This window comes from Budorcas taxicolor, chromosome 2 (genome assembly GCF_023091745.1).
Source record: "Budorcas taxicolor isolate Tak-1 chromosome 2, Takin1.1, whole genome shotgun sequence".
Taxonomy (NCBI): Eukaryota; Metazoa; Chordata; class Mammalia; order Artiodactyla; family Bovidae; genus Budorcas; species Budorcas taxicolor.
Window position 1 is genome coordinate 157,225,693 of NC_068911.1, and position 19,240 is coordinate 157,244,932.

At 34.6% G+C, this 19,240-nt stretch overlaps 1 protein-coding gene across 2 annotated transcripts in view; it reads right to left on the bottom strand.

The window, feature by feature from the left end:
* Positions 1 to 377: 377 nt before the first annotated feature.
* CUL3 (cullin 3) overlaps positions 378 to 19,240 on the bottom strand; it is a 104,981-nt gene continuing 86,118 nt past the window's right edge. For both annotated transcript variants that reach the window (XM_052658593.1, XM_052658600.1), the window contains 6 exons: positions 16,241 to 16,365; positions 15,556 to 15,652; positions 13,934 to 14,068; positions 7,020 to 7,206; positions 3,029 to 3,174; positions 378 to 847 (listed from right to left, as the gene is read on the bottom strand). In XM_052658593.1, the coding sequence (XP_052514553.1) occupies positions 716 to 847; positions 3,029 to 3,174; positions 7,020 to 7,206; positions 13,934 to 14,068; positions 15,556 to 15,652; positions 16,241 to 16,365 (822 nt within the window). In that variant the 3' untranslated portion in view covers positions 378 to 715. The remainder of the gene's footprint in view (positions 848 to 3,028; positions 3,175 to 7,019; positions 7,207 to 13,933; positions 14,069 to 15,555; positions 15,653 to 16,240; positions 16,366 to 19,240) is intronic.

Below are 19,240 nucleotides of genomic sequence, written 5' to 3' on the forward strand. Positions count from 1 at the left end.
TATTTTCTTTCTCTAGAAATAATGCAGAACAAAACCTAATCATTGTTAAGAATTTGGGACATCTCAAATTACAGTAGGGAAAAATCAAATCAGGGTGTGTACTGAGCCCAAAACAAAGGTTCCTGGTCATAAGGCTATTAGATTAGTAAGTGCAAGTGGTAGAATAAAGCATGCTCAAATTTTATGCTTGGGTCTCTGTATGTAATCAAACCTTTAAATTAAAACAAGACGAGCTAAAGAAATGCCTTAAGCAGAGCGAGATAACTGGGAATCGTGTCACTGCTTTTACCATTATTGTTACCCAACTTTTACAATGTGCAAAGTGCTAAGCAACGCTACAAAAACACAATTACATGAACACTGAAGACCTGGGGAAATGAAATCCAACAATTTTTATTTTAATGAGCTGTATTTTCTAAATTTTGTTTTATTTTTTCCTGTTTTCATACAGTATTGAAAACAAAACTCAGCACATTCACATTTTCCCGAGGAACTGTAAAGATGATCTCTACAGGGATAAACGTTGTAAAGCCTGAAGCTCAATCAACTGATGTTGAAAACTCTCAAAGGGAGTAAAGGCTTGATCTGAATGGTCTAGAACATGTACTGTAATTTAATAGAAGAGATGGTCGTCTTAATATTTAATGATTTAAAAGAACTTCCCAGTCCATGCGAAGAGTACAGTCCAATAATAAATCAAGTTTCTGAACGCATTTTATGCTACATATGTGTATACTTTGCGATCCTCAGGTGTTCGTGCCAAATATTCTCTCTCAATAAGTCCTTCAATACGTTTTTTAATAACAACGGGACTTGGTAAGAATCGAGCCTTCAACTGCTGAGTTACCTAAAAGAGAAGGTTAAAAAATAAACAAACTAACTTCTACCAGAAAATTGGAAACAAAAAATATTTCCATATAAACACACAATTATCTCTGAAATGAAATGATGTACCATTTTAAGACTCAGATCAAACTTCAGTAATTTGATTATGAAAATTAAAAACGATACTGTTGAAAACGTCCTGTGTGGCTGGCTAGAACATATCTCCTCATATGAGGATTAGCAAATGGATTAGCAGATGAATTAGTTGGAAATATTCGTATCAATTTATTACCACCCTACAGTTTAACCACTTTGAAGCTATAATCTAGCGCCTTCTAAGTTACTATCTCAATTCAGATTCAAATTCCAGCTCTCTCACTAGCCCTGGGTCCTTGGGAAATTATTAACCTCATGAAGTTGTTGTGTATATTAAATGAGTTAATAGATGTGATGCAGAATAATGCATTGTCCCACAGTTAAGTGCTACTGTTAGTATTCTTTTCTTCAACAGCTGTCAGGATTCTAGGTCTTGTTACATTAGTAATAATGAAACAGTTAACTACAGCATAGTAGCCGCAACCTGACTATACACTCTCTATATATGTCTGTTTTATATATATTTATTTGATACTCTTAACCCTGCAAAGTTGGCTGTCTCATTTTACAAAAGTGGAAAATAAGCCAGAGAGGAAAAATGATAAGTTGTAAATAGCAAACAGAACCAGAAGAGATGAGAATCTAAATCCTTCTGATCTTGCCTCCTTCTTTCATGTAAGATCACTTTAGCTGCAGTCGCAACAGTACCTTCAATTCCTTTGGTTCTATTTCATAAGCACCCATTCTACAACACCCCAAAAGCCACCATTCAGTTCTTTACTAAGTTGTAGTTTTTATACCTTTTGTGTAGACCTGGAGTCAACAAATCGCACCCTACAGGCAAATACAGCCCACTGCCTGTTGTAAATTTTTCCTGGAACAGCCACCCTCATTTGTTATCTATAGGTGCTTTCATGCCATTTAAAAAAAGGCTGCCAAACTCTGGTACAGACTGATAACACAAATTTACAGTATAGCAAGCTACCAAGCACCATAACCTCACATCCTGTTTTACGTAAGAAAAGAAGTCATTCTCATGTGAAATTCCTCTAACTCCCACCATGTTGCACTTAACCTGTTTATCCAAGCCATGTACCCACCTTTCTTTAGAAACACCCCTGCCTCCTGCCCTGGGTTTCAGGAAGAGGTATTCAGTAGCATTCATTAACACATCAACTGCCTGTGCGTTCTCTACACAATTCTCTTGCCTTTCTTTTTCTAGACTTTAGTACATCAATTATCCCTCATCCCTGTTCTTTCCTTTTGTTTTTAAGCATCCTTTCTTTATCCTTAGACTATAAATGCAACACAAGGTGTTCCCATCTAGAAAAAAAATGTTCAGATGCCCTCACCTCAACACATAATCCTCTAGGTGTTATTCTTCGTGCCCTTTCCCACAAGACAGCATCCCAAAGGACAAGCCACTCACTTGGTTTTAGCTCCATTTACTTCTCAAGGCACTGCCACCAAATGTTCACTCTTACCAGTCCAATGAAAATGGGAAAACTACTCAGTCACCTAATTGCCAACACATATTAAATGTTTACTTGATTTGGTTTTTAAATGATTTTTGAAATTACTGACCATTCACCCATAATTCTCTTCCTTTGTCAATGTAATACAAAGTCAACTTGTAAAAATGATTTTAACTGACCTGTGGAACACAGCAGTACATACCCCTTCCCTTTTCAGTTAAAGAAACCAACCTCTATCTAGCCAATCAAGCTAGGGGCCTCAGAGTCATCCTCCACTCCTCTTTTTCATTTCCTATGCTGTCAGTTTCTCTTCCCATTTGTCTTCATTTGGTTCTCTATCTTCACCCAATACTTTATTCAACCCTAATCACCTCTTTCCTCACTATTTCAATGGCTTCACAAAGATCTTACATCTTTACTACAAGCATGTTTGTTTTTAAGGTGTGCACATAATTTGATGCTCAGCTATGCTTAACTGTCAAGAAAGTGCCAGGTTTTTAATACTGTGTTAATTGACTACAGTTTTCAAATTTGAAGAACTGTATTTTAAAATACAACAGTACTTTCCTAAGTTTAAGCTGTTAAAGTGATTTTGCCTTTTCCACATCAGTGCTGTCTGGAAGGGTCCTCACCTCTGCTACTAACACATTGTGTTGCATCTTCTTCCTAGATTTCATTATCCGCACTATAGCAGCTTCTATCTCATGTTTTCTGTCGTCGTCTACTTTCTGCCTTGTTTCTTTCCTTTCTGGGTCGGATTCACCTTGCTTGGCAGCAACTACAAGAGAAATAAAGACATTTACCATGTGATTATCATGCAAATTTCACACACAATGAAAAATTATTTATAAGCAACCTTAACCTAAAAAAATCCATTTCAACCTCTGAATATATACTATACACATACTTTTATTCACATAAACATACAAAAAGTACCTAGTTCAAAGTTTACTGAATATTAAATTTAATTCTGGATTTTTCTTTTTAAATATTAGAAGCTTAATTTTATAGAGATAATAAAACCAATTTTATTTTTATAGACTAGAATGATTCCTTTCCTAGAAGAAAAATGGTAGCCACATATAGTTAGCAGTAAGATTATCAGTAAAGAATTTTCACTGCTTGTGACTTCCAGATGTTAAGTAGTATCTTACCAATATGACTTCAAGTTAAGCCTCACCAAAACCACATCAAATGGGAGAAATGTGGGGACTTTAAGAGGACAAAAGAGCATGTATTGCCAAGATTTAGCTAGCTAAATAAAAAAATTTTTAAGTTTCACCAGAATGTCTCTTAACAAAACTCCATTTGGACACCTCATCAATTATTCTACAATTTGTCATTTATGTTAGTAATTCCTAAATGTCACAATATCACTAATTTGGCTCCAAAATCACTGTGGAGGGTGACAACAGACATGAAATTAAAAGACACTTGGCTCCTTGGAATAAAAGCAGTGACAAACCTAGACAGCACATTAAAAAGCAGAGACATTCTTGGCCTACAGAAGTCCGTATAGTCAAAGCTATGGTTCTTCCAAGTAATCACACAGATATGAGAGCTGGACAATAAAAAAGGCTGAGCATTGAAGAACTGATGCTTTAACTATGGTGTTGGAGAAGACTCTCGAGAGTCCCTTGGACTGCAAGGAGATCAAACCAGTCAATCCTAAAGGAATCAACCCTGAATATTTTTATTGGAGGGACTGATGCTGAAGTTCCAATACTTTGGCCACCTGATGTGACGATCTGACTCACTGGAAAAGACCCTGATGCTAGGAAAGACTGAGGGCAGGAGGAGAAGGGAGCAACAGAGGGTGGAATGGTTGGATGGCATCACTGACTCAATGAACATGAGTTTGAGCAAACTCCAGGAGATAGTGAAGGACAGGGAAGCCTAGCATGCTGCAGTCCATGGGGTCGCAAAGAGTCAGACCTGACTGAGCAACTGAACAACAATGTAAACTACATTCCACTCTTTTGGAGTAGTCTCACTCTGTTATTCCCCAGTCTTCAAGCCAACTTCTCAAGATTTAAGTATAAAAGTTCTTTCTGTTATAACCTTGCTCTAATTGAAGTAGCAGAGAAAGAAAAGTGGTAATTGATGAAGTTTATTTGGTTATCAATAGTAGATAGATGTGAAGTTTCTGGAGTAAAAACTGAAATATTACAAAGTACCACATAAAATATTGCTGACTTAGGCCTGGGCACACCCATGAGACAGCAGACTACAATTCAGAAGATCATTCTGATGTGCCCATTCAGTTATTTCTAATTAGAACTCCTTGGTTAAGAATTCTACTTTCAGGGTCTTCTCCCAAGTTAATCAACACATTAACAAGAAAAAGAATAAAATTAGATTAAAATGCTCAACTAAAGGAGAAAAATGCTTTTCTTCAAAAATTCCATACCATAAGGGGAAAAACAAAGATAGAGACACTGGTTTAAACAGAACTAAAGAAACATTAAAATCACTGTAATGTGGAGCTCTTGAGTGAATCCTGGACCCAAAAAATATGATTATGAAAATGAAACAACCGTGGACATGCAAATATGGGTAATACATATAGATGTTTGGAATTAATTTCTAATTAATAATTAATTTCTGGGTCTGATATTGTACAATTTTGTGGTAAAATCTTAATTCTGAGAAAAGTATATTCTCAAGTATTTAAGGGAAAAGTGTTACGATGTTTGCAAATTATGTTATGATGTTTGCAAATTAAGTCCAAATGCTGCAGGAACTATAAACATATATGAAGGGAGAGGGAGAATGGGAAGGTAGAAATAAAGGTGCTTAAGCAAATGTGGCAAAATTTAATTGAGTGTCTATTACAGCATTTTTCACTTTTTCTGCTGATGTGAAAACAGATAAAACAGTGGAGGGAAAAATTTTTTTTAACAACGTACTTATTTCATCTAAATTTGGTCACCTAAATAAATATACTCCAAGACTGTGGATTATGTTTTTAAAAATGTGAGGACGGAGTTCACTCCCAGAGCCTGGCATAATGTGTTTAAGAGAAGCATAACAAGGATATTTGCTGCGTAAGTGGGTACCTAAGTATCTATATGTATCAGGAGGAATATACTTAGCACCAGAGAGAAAATTTTAACTTCCACAAAAATCAGTAAGAGCCAAGATAGATTCTAAGTACCATTTCAAAAATGAAACACGTTTTTCTTTACGGAATTTGATAGCTGAAAACTTTAAAAAAGGTCATCTAGTCAAATTTTTCATCACATTTAACTGTATTTCTTTTTTAATGAAATCTAAAATACTATATACATATATACTACATACTTAACACCAAAAATCAAAAACCTATGAAGATGACTTTTTAAAATAATCATAATACTATCTGACAATATTAGCTGGGCATGATATAATCTTGAATTACAAAGACATTTATTTAGGATTAAGCAGGCTGAGGCTAGGTAATTCAGATCTATTATCACCACACATCCTCCAAATCTGAGATACAAGTAACTTCTGAAATCCAAAACTCTGCCCAAAACTGCAGTCTTATGTCTTACACTAGTGAAAAAGATATTTTATTCCACAACCACCCTTTAGCACTGTTCTATTTTTTAACATACATCTGTGTCCCAAAGATATGGATCAATGATATGGGTTCCAATGAATAAACAAAGTAGTCATGGCTGTAAAGAGATACCACTTTGCTGTGAAAAAAATATCCTATTTAGAGTCAAAAAGAAAAACTAAAGTGTATATACAAAGTTCTTGAATCAGTGTATTCTGGCAATCAACTGTATACTTAATATTTAAAAATTTTTAAGACTTTATCTTTTATTATTAATATATAAAAATCAGAAAATTGAAGTCATTTTAAACGCTTAACTTACTTTAAAATACACAGATATGAATTACACAGATTTTATTAGATTAATAAACACAGGTTTTATTACACAGATATATTAGATGTACCGGACAAATTATCACTGGGAAGCTCATCTAAAAGCCAGGTAGCAAGCTACACTAAGAGTTTAAATATTCAGCAAAGGTGAAGTGCTTTTTCGCCTTCTTAAATACATAGAAAATATACACCTTACATTGTTAAATATACAATAGATAGGACGTTAACTGTCATCCTAAAAAAAGCTGAACCAAAAACTGTTCACAACAGGGTTATCTCTGTTTTTAAGTTAGAGAAATAATATGGTTTTTAAAGTTTTGAAATTTAACAAATATTTATCAGAATATAAATAGCTGCATCTAAAGATTAAATTTTAAATAGATAACTCACAATTTTGAAAAATTTGTAAATCAGTTTTAAAAGCAGACTTCATTGACTAGTTGTTAACCAGTTAAAAGCAATTTTTTATAAGAAAACATTCATAAAATTGTATTTCACTTGCTGAAAACCATATGAAAATAATACTTGTTCACACTATGAATTAGTTTTTCAAATGCTTACTGAACTTGGATTCAACTGCATTTTGACAGGAACATACAATGATAAAAGTCACTTTATCTCTTAAGTCTATGTATCATGCAGCAGACAGAAAAACGTTACTTTTTAAAAAATAGAAATCCAACGTTAAGAACTTCTAAGAAAAAATATGTATGTAATTTTTAAGAGAAAAAGATAATTTCAGATACCTGTTTGAATCTTGACTCTGTGTAGTTTGGACGTGAACTGATCATTAACTGTAAATATGTGACCATTTTCTATCTCCTTTGACTTGGGCTCCTTGGTGAGGACCCGCTGTGTTGGTTTACCACAGGCGAGGGATTGCAGGGCTCTAACAAGTTCTCTTTCAGGGATATCTGTCTCCTGTTGAATTTCCTGAAATTTCACCAGATTAACAGAGTTTAACAGGCCAGATTAACAGTGTGAAAGATTAAATTAGTTAATTAGTAAGTAAAATTGACCAGGCAGTAGTTGAGAGGTAATTCCATTTAAGAAATAATTCACAACAAAAAACTTTGTTATGACACTTCACTAAAATCTCACTTATTTGAACACACTAGAGAAAAAGGTGGTTCAAGTCACAGAACATCGAAAAGCTATGTTTTTCCCTGCAGGGATATAAAGTCCAGTCTAAGAATGTCATCCAACAGAGATTAGCAGGGGCTTACTTTAATATTTAGGTAAAAATAAAGTGTTAACCAACATACAAATGCTAACTTTAGAAATACACTACAATCTTCCTCCCAAGTTTATCCATACTACTCTTTGCTTAGCAACTTTTCCCTAGAAATAAGCAAAGTATACTATCAAAGATTTACAATCCAAGTTAACCATATTTACTGCCTGTATAACCAAATGAAAAAAAATTTAAATACTTGGTAATTTTTGTATTAAACATGAAAAGCAGTAAATTCGTTGTATACTTTTTTATGTCAGTGGGACGGGAAGAGAATTGTACATCTGTATGATATACATCGACAGGTACTGCATGGCTCAAGTTTTCACACTGGGATGTATCATTTTGATTCACTGTATAAGGCTGTTTTTTTCCCTCAAATGGAGCGCAGGAAGATGGGCATAAAGATGGTGTTATTTAGACTATGTAACTGATCTGGAGCAAGTCATCGTCCTTTAACAAGGTCCTGAGGAACACCACTAGGCTTTCTCAGAGGACTACAGGTAGGCGAGGACTGAGAGACCTGTCAGTTTTAGTGATGATGCACATTCCTTAGCTTCCAATGATCTCTGTACGTCTACATACTTTAGACACATCACTATCAATCCTAGCAAATTAAATATGTGCTCTTAATAATGTTAATTTTAATTATTATGTACATACTAAAAGTGACTTATTTACCTATATTATTGTTTAACCAGAGTCAAAGAACCAGAAATGCCTTTTTAGGTAGAAATTCATGCTTCATCAACAAATAAATCTCCATTATCTCAATAGACCAGTGGAATTCGATTATGATTTTGCATTTGATATGACATATGGAACTACTCTCTTTCCATTCCCACAAATGAATTAGCAGTTATTTCAATTCCATTTACTAGAAATGGCAAATTGATCACATCCCAAACACTTCTGTATAATACTACTCTGTTTCTGGACTTTCTGTTTTGTTCAAATGAGCTATTTGTTCACACATGTTAAAAACAATTTTAACTTCGAGTTATGTTTGGGTATTAAGACATACTCCTTTCCCTCTTACTGGGCTTTCCCATCTCCAAACCCCTGCCCCTCCTTGCCTACTCTTGTGCATTCCCTTGACCAGATGAATTTTGGGATCAGTTGTCAAATTTCATAGAAAATAAATCTACAGGTTTGGATTGAGACACTGAATTTATAGATGACTTAAAAAAAGAAAAACCCAAATTCCTTTATAACACATACCTTTCTCATTCAGGTACATTTACCCTTCCATATTCTTTTCTCTTTTTGGTTTAAGTCTTGTACTTTCTGTGTTAGAATGATTCCCAGAAAGATTATGATTATTAAAATACCCCTTTCCTCATGTCATTTTCCAATTAATTCTCATGCAGAGAGAAGGGACTTACTATTAGTAAGTCTGATTTATAGAAAGATTTTTCAACCAAATTCTCCTCAAAGAATAGTTTCTCAGTTGATTACTATACTTGACAATCATACTGTCTATAAACTTTGTCAGCTCTTGATATTTGTAAATTTCATTCCTTTTTCTTTTTTAGTGTGTTCATTAGGACCTGCAGAACAAGGCTGGACAGTAGGAGTAAAGGCAGGTATAAATCGTTTCTAACCTTAAGGGGAAGGTGTCTAAGGTTTACTACTAATTACTGCTTGCTTATTAGATCTCTCATTACGTACACCTTTATGCCATTAAGGCATTTTTTCTATTCTTAGGTGGCCAAGAGTACCCCATCTGGAAATAAGAAATCAGGACTGACTTTTCTCATATGCTTTGCGTACATCCATAGACATCATTGATTTTTCTCCTTGAACTCATGTCTGCTCAGTTAATTGTATTATTATTATAAAATCTCAATAGCTCTCTGTTGACAAACTCCTTATCTGTATTGCAGGAAGAAACCCTACTTGGATAGGGTGGATTATTATTTCAACACACTGCTGAATATAACCTGCTAATAATATTTTATTTAAGATTTGTATATTTCTTTTGAATAACCTATAGCTTCCTTATCTTTTTTGTATTCTCCTAGTTCAGTTTTAGTAATAAGGTTATGTAGCCTCCTAAGGTAGGCTTCCCTGGCAGCTCAGAGGTTAAAGCGTCTGCCCGTAATGCAGGAGACCTGGGTTCGATCCCTGAGTCAGGAAGATTCCCCTGGAGAAGGAAATGGCAACCCACTCCAGTATTCTTGCCTGGAGAATCCCATGGACGGAGGAACCTGATGGGCTACAGTCCACAGGGTCGCAAAGAGTTATTTCTCAAGAACAATTTATGTATTTTGATTTCTGGTTCAAAGTTCCCAGTATAACTTTCAATTTTAATTTGTTGTGTTAATTCAGATCTTTAGAATCCTTTTTTATTGAGTACATATATCAGTACATATGTGAGGGCTTTCTGTAACAATGGAGTTACCTATTTCTCCTTGTACTTCCAATCATTTTCCTTTATGTGTTGTTATGTCACAATAATGATATAATTTCTCAATGAAATACCACTGGTGTTTAATGATTGTCTATGCAAATTCTGACATTAATTCTGCTACTGTCAACAATTAGCTTTTAGTCTCATTCTCAGAAATTTTAAAAAAGTATTAATAAATAACATTCAGAAAAATATGTATTAATATCCATACCTCTTTCAAAAATTAAATGCTAGTTACTAAAATCTAAGGTACAGACTACCATTAAATATATATTTTGGTATTTTAGCTGTTCTAAATCACAATATGGACTATATTCCAAAAAATACATAAAAAGAGGAAAAAGTCTCTGCAGCCTGACTATTATGGATTAAATATGACACCATAATAAATGCTACCTTTTGAAGGCAGTTCTCAAGATGGCCCACGGTGACCGTGGTACGTTTTAATCTTGTGTGGTCCCCTCACTTTATCAGGGTGACATTACTCCAACAAAATAAGGAAGTGACAATATGTGATTTTCAAGGCTGGATCATAAAGGCACTGCAGGTTCTGCCTGGTCTCTTGGATCACTCACTCTAGGGAAAGTTAGCCACCAGGATACAAGGACAATCAAACAACCATGTCTGGTAAAACCCACATGGAGAGAATCTAATACCCGCTAAGTTTGGTTAACAGCCAAAACAAACTTTCCAGTCATGTGGAAAAAGGTGCATACCAATAGTATTTTCCAGTCCTGACAACATTAGATAACTGAAGCCCCAGCTGACATCTTAACATAACCTCATTAAAGATTCCAAGCCACAACTCAATCAAGCCCCTCCTGAATCCCCAACCCAAAGAAACCACAAAAGATAATGAATTGTTAGTGGCTGTTTTACAACATGAAGCTGAGATTTGTTATGTAGCATTAAATAAAAAATACTCTATTTTACTGAACTCATAAAGAAATAATATTTGAAGAGACCAGCTTCCTTTAGTAATTATTAAATACTTTTAACTATCTTCTCTAATATGTGAAGATTTTTGCAAAATAAATGCCTAAGAAAACTTATGCAGCAGACTGTAAGCACACAGTGTGAATGTGAGTCATGAGCCTTTTCACCATTGCCTGGTTCGAGATGCAAGCAGAGGTTTTGGAGCCATAGAAATGGCATTTTACATATGCCACTTATGCTCAGGATTCTGGTTTGACACAGCTAAAATTTAAAATATTAGAGCAATTTTCTACTTAATTTTTCCTTCTACCTAAATCACTTCCTGTTAGCCTCAATGATCCCAACCAGACAGGGAAGGAGAAAAGCCACTAAAAAACCCACTAAAATTACTAGCCATTCCAATAACAGTTTAAGAAAACCCATTTATGATTTTGTTTATCCTATTATTTTTACCAGCTCTTTATAAAGTAGGACTCTGAAAACCAAATCTAGTATTTATTAAGTAGCTTGTTTGTTTAAAATACATTATCCATGATAGCTCCAGACTAAAACATCTAAGCTGTTAAGAGATAATTCACTTCTACCTGCCTGAAAAGCTTTACAATGTTTGGGTAAGGTACTCAATACTTACTTGAAATCAATATTCTTAGGATTCAATCACATATAATTTTGTGTTTCGAAATTAACATTTTTCCCGAAGTAATACATAATACACACCTGGAAATTTACGAGAGCAAAATCTCTTGGCTTAGCCACTGACTTAAAACACTAAGGTTTCAAAATATTTCTCTGAAACATCATCACGTAAAAATAGTCATCTCTCAACCATATTATCATCACATAAAGGGAATGTGAAGATTAGTATTAAAATAGGCCTACAATTTAATTGCTCATTTCAAATTTAAAACTTCCAAAGTTCACCTGTATCTGAAAATTCATTTTCACTTAAGTATAAATAGGGCAGTAACTTTACATCTTTTCAAATAATTATTATCTTTCATTTAAACTTAATTTTAAAATATCACATGATCCTCATATCAACTCCAACCTACTCATTAAACATATGGGAAGAGACTAACTGAATATAATTCAATCAAATCATGACTTAATGGGAGAAAAAAGTAATAAAAAGTATATTTTTATAGTTACTCTAAAAAAAGAAAGTTGACACTATCAAGATAGTGTAAAATTACCAAAGGGACAGACAGAAAGTAATGAAACAGTGAGAGTGTGTAGAAATACATACATATGGCCAACTGATTTTATTTTTTCTAAATAAAGGGGCTAAAGTAATTCAATGAGAAAAGAATAGTGCTTTTGACAAATGATGCTGAATGAACAAGTGAATATATGTGGGTAGAGGAAATAATTCTTAATCCTACCTATAACCATACCAAAAAAATTAACTTGAAATTGATCATACATCTAAATGTAAAAAGCTAATTATAGAAGAAAAAGTAGAAGAAAATCTTTGAAACCACACAACAGCCAATAATTTCTTAGACTATCAAAAGCACAAACCATAAAACAGTGGCTACTGGACTTTGTCAATATTAAAAAGTTCTGCTCTTAGTAAAATTAAGAAAATAAAAGGGCAAATAACAGACTGTGAGAAAATATTCATAGCACATAGCAGTGACCAAGGATCTGTATCCACACCTTATAAAGAATTTTTAAACAACCCAATAAAGTCATACGAACAAAAAACTCATCAAATAAGACACATTAAGTGGCACATGAATTAACAAAAAAATGGTCATCACCATTAGCAATCAAGGTAAGAAATTAAATCCACAATGAATAGGTGTAATTGCACACTAGCTAAAATGGCTGAAATATAAAAGACTGAGAATATTAGACTTTAGAGAGGATGTGGGGCAACCAGAGCTCTCCTACACTGTTGGTAGAAATGGAAAAAGTAAAATCACTCCAGGATGCAGCCTGGTAGCTCGGTGGTCTGTGACGACTTAGAAGGGTGGGATGGGGATGGGAGAGAGGCTTAATCAAGGGGCAGGGGATCTATGTACACATACAGCTGATTCATGCTATGCTGCAGAAATGACACAACACTGTAAAGCAATTAATACTCCTCAATTAAAAAAATAATCAGTTTTTAAAAATGGATTTGCAAAAGCACAGTAATGCAAAGTGCAAAAGAAAAAAAAAATTAAACATACAGCTCTATTCACTACAATCTAAATTCAACCCAACAATCGAAATGCCTATCAAGAGGTGAGTGGATAAAGAAACCCTAACAGATCCATGTAGCAGAGTATCACTCAGCAATAAAAATAAACTACTGAAAACTATACACTCAACAACATGGATTAATCTTAAAATACTAGACTTTGTAAAAGAAGCTGGACAAAAGTGATATGTATCATGTGGGTCCAATTATATGAAATTCTAGAAAGCCAAAACTAATTTACAATGATACAAAGCAGACAACTGGCTGCCTGGGTCTGGAGATACTGTGAGGGAAATGACTGAAACAGAGTATAAAAATTTGGGGAAGATACTCTATGGGGGCTTCCCTGCTGGCTCAGTGGTAAAGAATCCAACTGCCAATGCAGGAAACGTGTGTTCCATCCCTGGGTGAGGAATATGCCCTGAAGAAGCAAACGGCAAACCATTTCAGTACTCTTGTCTGAAAGTTTCCATGGACAGAGGAGCCCAGCAGGCTACAGTACACAGGGTTGCAAAAGAGTTGGACACAACTTAGTGACTGAACAACAAAATAATATTCTGTATCTTGATTCAGTGATGCTTGTTACAGAGGTGACTATATCTGTTAAAACTCAAACTGTGAACTTAGATGGAGTTATGTTTTACTATATAAAACGTACTATTTCAATAAAGTTGACTTAGAAAACCCAATGAAACATGACCCAAGAAGTATGTAACGTTCACAGTCTCATGGTTCCATGCTCCAATTTTATGCTATACTTTTTCTCCAATTATATTCTGAAAGGTCATTACTCAAATCCTTTTCAATAATAATTCTACATTAGGTTATTCAAACAAGAAAGACTCAAGTAACAACACAACAAGGTAAAATCCACACAACCAACTCATACCTCAAATGTGTATTTTTCTCTATTATTGAAGAGCATTAATATGGTCATCTGGAAAGTGGAGACTTGCAATATATGCTTCCGTGTATTAGAGCCAGTTACTTGTGCGCCTCCAACACCAACTTCAGATCCATCTTCCTGTTTAATTTTTAAACATAAAAATAGAACCAAGATATAATTATCTTCTGATAACTTAATCAGTATGTTTGTGAAATAAGCTCTGCAATGCCCAAACCCGCCTTAACAAAATGACAGGACTCATTCCTACATAAAAAAGAAATGTTACTTTAAAAGTGTATATGTATATATGTGTGTGTAAACACACACACACAGTCTTTATTTGGGACTGTCCCATTTTTTCCTATTATGAACACGCTAATTTATCTGAACAAGTAATGAATCAATAATTCCTTTTATTTATAGCTAAAATTTACGGTAATAGGACACACAAGGATAATACTGGACTTTAAGATACCGCTGCTATTATACTGCCGCCCAAAGTAGTAGGGTGAGGTTTCTTTTTACATGGTCTGATCACTGTAAGAGATTAAATAATAGCAAAGGGTGGAGAGGGGGGAATCTCTGTCATCCTTAAAGCCTACTGCTGCTCTATGATTTAAAAGTACAAATTTAGTCCTCAATAATTAACATATGAATTATCTTTTCAAAACCTACTTATCTGTTTAATAAAACTGCAGAAGCTAACATGATTATTTAAGAAAAAAGCTTCTCCCTTAAAAGAGAAGCAATCAAGCAAGAATTAAAAGCTGAGTGAGTTAATATCCTTGACCCTCCCACTTACAGCTAAATAGACATATAACAGTCTTAAATGTAATTCAACTGAATGAATTCTAAGGAATATTTCCCATTTCAATTAAATATAAAAAACTACAATAGGTAGTTTTGTAACTGTAGGCATTTTCACAGTATTAAAAAAAACCTTTGGTATTACAGTTACATATAAAAGTTAAGATTTTAATTAAAATGTTTAATGAAACTTACTTGCTGCCTAGATAACTTGGGTATTTTTTTCTTCAATGATTTTTTAAAAAGCTTTTTATTGTTTTGCCATTTTAAGGCAAATGACGGTGATTTTATTTATACCGAGCAATGAAAAGTAAATTAAAGCTCACAATTTTACATTCAAAAAAGAAATTATTTTTTAAAAATGAAGGCAATTTACTAGTGTATTGCTAATTTTTAAATAATCACTTTGATAACATTTTGCACATTTCACAAATCTTAATTGTTAGCTTTCCTGATTTCAATTTATTGGAAATAAGGATTATAGGAGACTGAGAATTCTGAAAAGGGACTCATGGTTTTTGTATGCTCTCAAATCAATCTACATTTTATTATGCAATACTATCTCAAGTCTAATCTCATAAATAATGTAATTATATTACTTATTCCATAAGGAAGGCTACTGGCATAGTCTTCATAATGTCAAAGGAAGTTAGTAACTGAAGGAATAGAAGTAAAGAATCAAAGCTGACGTTTCCTTCTTCTAAATATTTGAAACAGGCAGGGACATAAGAGAAATAAATAATTTACCCAAATCAACATAACTAACTAATCATTTCTAAGTTATTAAATAAAAATATGCTCAAACTATTAATATTTACCTTTTTAACTGGTCCATAGAAGGTGGCATTGAGATCTGCAGAACCCATGTGATGCTGGAGTGTGAGCTGTCGACCACTGTGTTTGGCTAAATAAAACCTTCGGCAAATCAAACCAGGTTTTTGAGAATTACCTAACTTATTTATTTGAAATTATAAACTTCCAATCTTTAACAAACATTTATGTAAGGGAGACTTCAAAAGCTAAACAAAATCTTAGAAATCAAGTTCAGTTCCAATTTTTTATAGAAAAGAAACAATAAATTAAGGGGTGGGGGAAAAGAGACAGAAAAAGACAGACCTAAGTTAGCTAGACAGTAAGTGATAAAGGTAGTACACTAAATACTTTCTACTGGTATATTTATTTGTCCTGGCTGCTGCTCAGCCACTGCAGTTCATAAGACAACCTTTCTCCATAATTAACCCCAAAACAATTCACCCCCAGCTAGTGGCAAATATCAACAATACAAAATATACTCCTAACTATGCACTAATGCCGAAGAAGGGTATCAGTATTCCTCTGAAAAGAGATTATGCAATTCATCCTTACATACTGAAAGCATAAAGGGTAAATAAGATTAAAAAATGGAGTATATTCCTCTTCAATCAGGGACACTACTAACTGCTCCGATTCATCTCAATTCTGGACAATCTGTACTTAGAAATACAAAGTTTGATCTACATTTACCTTCTGAATATCTCAAAAGCGTGTCTTGGTGCTGGTGGGATGTTGCACTTTGGTGTGGCTGACTGAGTGGGCCAGTATCCTGTTGTGAGCACCCGGACTGTGAGATCAACACCACCTAAAGATACCTGTGGCAAAGAGAAGAAATTGTCCCCCCGCCAAGTTAGCTAGGAGGTGCTATCTATTGCCAAGCCACTGTGAGAGTTACAGTTATCAAAGTAGTTATCTCCAGGTCCAACAGCCAGCTAATAAAACACATCTTCTTAAAAGTTAGACTCATCCAATGTTTTCCTAAATTTAACTATGGCAAATTTTATTGCTTAAGATGTTTGCTTAGTCTTACTGGTGTCACTGAAATGTACAAAGTTTGCGGCCTTTAAGATTTTTTTCCAGATAAAATGCCAAGGGGTCATACCAGTATCATTTTAGACAAAATTCTAGAATAATACCTTTCATCTCAGTTTTTAAGTACTCCTGCCATCTTAATACAGAAACAACATATTTCTAACATTTCAACTAAACTGACCAAAACTTTCAGATTTTCACACATAGCTCACATTCTACCAATCTTTGCACAGGACGCTAGGCCCAGTTCTACACAGTAGGTGCTGTGTAACTATCTGCATAATGTTTCACTGCCTCTATAAAATACATGCAAGCATTACTGTCACAATGAGGTTATTTTTTCCCTTTAAACAGATCTCTTAACAAGATAATTTTTAAAGAAAACAGTAACAAGGCACATCAACAGACATTATTAAAGGGGAAAAGCTCCAATACTCTGGCCACCTGATGTGAACAGCTGACTCACTGGAAAAGACCCTGATGCTGGCAAAGATTAAGGGCCAAAGGAGAAGGGGCAACAGAGGATGAAATGGTGGATAACATCACTAACTCAACGGACATGAGTTTAAGCAAATTCCAGGAGACAGTGCAGGACAGAGGAACCTGGAAGGCTACCCTCCATGAGGTCGAAAATAGTCAGCTGAACAACAATCACTGTTCAGCTTTATCATTAAGATTCACAGCTTGTTCCATTTTTATGTATCCTGAATGATTCAGTGAAATTTTTAAAACAGAAAAACAAGTTTATAAATATCAAGACGTATTCCACACTTAGATTTCTTCATAAATATCTCTTAAATGAGTTACTCCATTATAAAGAATTGAACCCAGAAACCTTAGATGACACATAGGAAAGATCACAGCAAAGATGCTTAGATGATGACTGGAAGAGGCCTGAGAACTATTTACACGTTTGCAAGCAGGGAAGGGGCACCCAAATAACAATGTCTTTTATCTCTTTTTTCATATCCCCACATATCTTGCTCCCTAATCTTCCAAGTCTTTCTTCAAAAGGTCATATTTTAAAGGAGGCCTTCTCTGACCACTCTTCCTGGCTACAGTGATCCTCTACATCTCCTATCACCAGCTGAAGTGTTCTGTAGTTACTTGTTTACCATCAGGCCTCCCAGATTAGAAAGAGCTCCATCAAGGTAGGGATTCTTGTCTGTTCTCTGCTGGATACCCAGTGCCTAGAACAATGCTTGGCACAGAAACAGTGAGCATACACACCAAGGAAACCAGAATTGAAAGAGACACGTGTACCCCAATGTTCATCGCAGCACTGTTTATAATAGCCAGGACATGGAAACAACCTAGATGTCCATCAGCAGATGAATGGATAAGAAAGCTGTGGTACATATACACAATGGAGTATTACTCAGCCATTAAAAAGAATACATCTGAATCAGTTCTGATGAGATGATGAAACTGGAGCCGATTATACAGAGTGAAGTAAGCCAGAAAGAAAAACACCAATACAGTATACTGACACATATATATATACAGAATTTACAAAGATGGTAATGATGACCCTGTATGCGAGACAGCAAAAGAGACACAGATGTACAGAACGGACTTTTGGACTCTGAGGGAGAGGGAGAGGGAGAGGGTGGGATGAGCTGGGAGAATGGCATTGAAACATGTATACTATCTTGTAAGAAACGAAGTGCCAGTCTATGTTCGATACAGGATACAGGATACTTGGCGCTGGTGCATGGGGATGATCCAGAGAGATGATATGGGGTGGGAGGTGGGAGGGGGATTCAGGATTGGGAGCTTGTATATACCCGTGGTGGATTCATGTCAATGTATGGCAAAACCAATACAATACTGTAAAGTAAAATAAAGTAAAAATAAAAAGAGAAAGAACCTCAAGAACTATTGCTCTAATGGTTTGGACCTTTTATTTCTAGCTATTGTAATAATATTTTTAAGCCATTCAGCTTATGTGCAAAGACACTACATGACAGAGACAAGTACACAAAGACAAGTTACTGGAAAAGTCTGGATGTAATTTGTTGATATAAATGAACAGAAATATGATAGCAAGGTGGTTTTCCTGTCCTTATCCCCATGAAAAAAGTAAAACACAGGAAATAATGCACAAATACTTAAAATTTCCTTCAGCATAACAAATATGACTTGTCTAAATAAAGTATACTGCAAGTATTCAGAATTTTAAGAAAGTACTTGTTATATGACTTCTGAAAATAAACAGAAGAGTCATTCTATTTCAACAGGTCAAGAACCTTTAAGATAGTAACAGAAATATCTGAGGATTGGTGACATTTTAAAAGGGCTCCAAGATTTCAGAAAGTTCAAGATTTGTTTTGATTACTCTGTCACTTTTCATCAAATCTTTCTAATGAAAATAAAGGCTTAGGAGACTTAAAGCTTAAGATTCTTAGTGTATAAACAATTACAAAATAGTGAGGAAATGCATGCAAATAATGGCTCTACAAAGTGGAAGCTGCAACAAGATCAGCAGATATATAACTCTGAGCATCTCGACAAGTACTCTACTTAAAGGGTTAACAAATTATGAAACGAATATTCCACATAAAGTGCAGCATATATCTGAACAGTCAAAATGGAAGAATAGAAAATGCACAAACTTCATAGAAAGAAACAGAATCTGATAAAATGATTGCGTTGAAC